Source organism: Gastrolobium bilobum, unplaced genomic scaffold, assembly GCF_033153095.1.
Source record: "Gastrolobium bilobum isolate Gb01-03AN ecotype WA unplaced genomic scaffold, APGP_CSIRO_Gbil_v1 utg69015, whole genome shotgun sequence".
In the NCBI taxonomy this organism is placed as follows: domain Eukaryota; kingdom Viridiplantae; phylum Streptophyta; class Magnoliopsida; order Fabales; family Fabaceae; genus Gastrolobium; species Gastrolobium bilobum.
In genome coordinates, this window is record NW_026898067.1 from 1 (window position 1) to 2562 (window position 2562).

Here is a 2562-nt window from a genome sequence, read left to right on the forward strand (position 1 = left end):
TGGATTCCAGAATGGCTGGGGAAAAGAGGTTGCTCCAGTTGGTTGAACTGGAAGAATTCCGGAGCAAGGCATATGAAAACGCCAACCTCTACAAGGAGCAGAAGAAAAAGTGGCACGATAAAAAGCTTATCAAGAGAGAGTTAGAAGTTGGAGATAAAGTACTGCTGTATCGATCCAGATTGAAACTGTTTCCTGGAAAGTTGAAATCAAGATGGGAGGGACCTTATGCAATCACTGAAGCACTTCCCAATGGAGCATTTGTCATTGCTCATGAAACAACTGGAGCAACGCTCAGGGTAAATGGACACAGACTCAAGAAGTATAATAGAGGGATCAAGGAGCATGAGAAACTAGCTTCTCATCTCGATGACCAGCTGAAGTCTGACTCAAGGAGCAACAAGTCGAGCTAAGACTATAAACGAAGCGCTACTGGGAGACAACCCAGATTTATTTCCCCGTCGTTCTTTTTATTATTATTGTCTTTGTTTGAGAAAATTAATGTGCTAACCATTGCAGGAAAGGGCCTGCAATGGGCCGCATGCGAAAAAAGAAAGAGAAAACCGAGTGGCGGAAGCAACGGAAGGATAATAGCTCCACGTCGTGCTGTCACATCCATCCAATCAAGCGAGAGTAGCAGTTTCAAAAAGAAGAAACAGTCAGAGCAGAGGACAGTTGCTTTCCCCCAGGCATTTATGTGCAGGAGACGCTCTTCCACCCCATATCTGCCACTCAGCAAAGCCATGATCACCACCATACAGAGCGTTTTAACCTTCCCATCCTCTCCTTCGTTCCTTTATAAACACAGAACTACTATTTCACTCTCATAATCTTTTCTCCTTCAACCCACAAAAATCCAACCTTTACTCCCCACTCCATCCCTCCTACTCAGAACATTACACCATGACACGTCCAAAGGCCATTATACCTGTTGCTTCTATCTCCAAGAAGAGGACCCGAACAGGGAAAAAGCTCAAACCTGAGAAAACCACAGTCGACCGTACAGTCATACCAGAACGGGGCATAGTCCTCAGTAGCTCCAAACACGGAGATCTCGACCGATGGCTGACCGAGGATATAGCAGAACTGGATTGGGAACTCTTCATTGAGCCTCCCTCAAGAGCTCGCACTGAGTTCATGACTGCATTCTTGGAGGGAATGAAGAAAGAAGATCTTCCAAAACTCCTCATCAGAGGCGTGAACGTAGACTTCTCCCCTGAAGAAATCAACGAAGCATACAATACTGCTTCAGTTCCTGATGAACAAGATGAGTTCGATAGATACTGTGCTGGCCGAGGAGATGAGGCCATAACTGGAGAAGTGCTCCGAGAAATAGGCTCAGAGGGAGCAACCTGGGGAACCAAGGAATCCATCCCTAGGAAGCAACTCAAATTCGAAGCAAAGGTATGGATGCATTTTATTAACTCCTGTCTGATTCCCGTGAGCAACGACTCTAGAGTGAACTGGGAAAGAGCAGTGCTGGTCTTCTGCATCTTGACTAAGAAGAAGTTTGATGTTGGGAGGATTGTCTACAAACAACTGGTGGCAAATGCACCAAGAAACTCCCCCTTCTTTTTCCCTTGTCTGGTCACTGAAATGTGCAAGAGGGCTGGTTTAAAGGCCAACATCCCGATTTCGGATGAAATCATTCCAGAAGGGTCGGACATTGATCAGTCCACGATAAAAAGAATCAGAGACAATGAAGGATTGGAAAGTGAGGAGGAAGAAGAAAAAGAAGAGAAAGAAGAAAAAGAAGAAAAGGAGGAAGAAGAGGAAGCTGAAGTTTCGGGGAATGTGAAGGAAGAACCTCAGAAAACTCTAAGAAGGGAAAAACTCCCCATTAAGAGAGCTCCTGCAAGGGGTGGACGAAGGCAGTTCCTAGTCGAGACAACTGACATGACTCAATGTCAAACTATGTTTGGTCTCGGAGCAGACCTTCTAGCCACTCAAGTGCAAGCCTTAGAAGACACAGTTGGAAGGGAGCTGCAATCTCTGAAAGAAGCCAGCTTGCTCATCAACAAAGAAAAGGTGGCCCTGCAGAATGAACTTGACCAGATAAAAAATGTTGGACCACTGCCGCAGAAAAAAAAGATTGAGGAAGGAGGGAGATCCTCAACTTTGCAAAACACGGTAAAAGACCTGGTGAAAGCAGTAGAGATGATGAACAAGAAAATGGAAGAAAGGGAGCAAGCCCACGAAAAAAGCAGGAAAGACTGGAAGGAGGAGATCGGGCTCTTGAAAGATGAATTGATGAAAAGCAAAGAGGAGGAAATTCAACTCCGATTGTACTACTGAGCTCGGGATCAAATCTTCTCCAGTAACTGGGGAGAAAAATTCAAGGGACAAACTCCATATCCACCGTTTCCAAATGTCTTCCCTCCAGCAGCAATAACAATTGCTCCGTTTAGCGGAGCAAGACAAGAAACTGGAGAGCATTAAGGGTCGCTATGGTGACCCCAGGTTCATTCGTTCCCTATCCTTTTAACGTGTTTAAATCTGTTGGAATGAATGCCTGAAAGTTTTGTGGTGGAATGTTACTGACTTTGCTCTTAGATAAATGACTTC

General features: G+C 45.1%; 1 protein-coding gene across 1 annotated transcript; it reads left to right on the plus strand.

Moving 5' to 3' along the window:
- Positions 1-11: 11 nt before the first annotated feature.
- Positions 12-410, plus strand: LOC133312567 (uncharacterized). Its single transcript, XM_061513791.1, has one exon. It carries the CDS (start codon positions 12-14, stop codon positions 408-410), a length of 399 nt encoding a protein of 132 aa, XP_061369775.1.
- Positions 411-2562: the final 2152 nt, after the last annotated feature.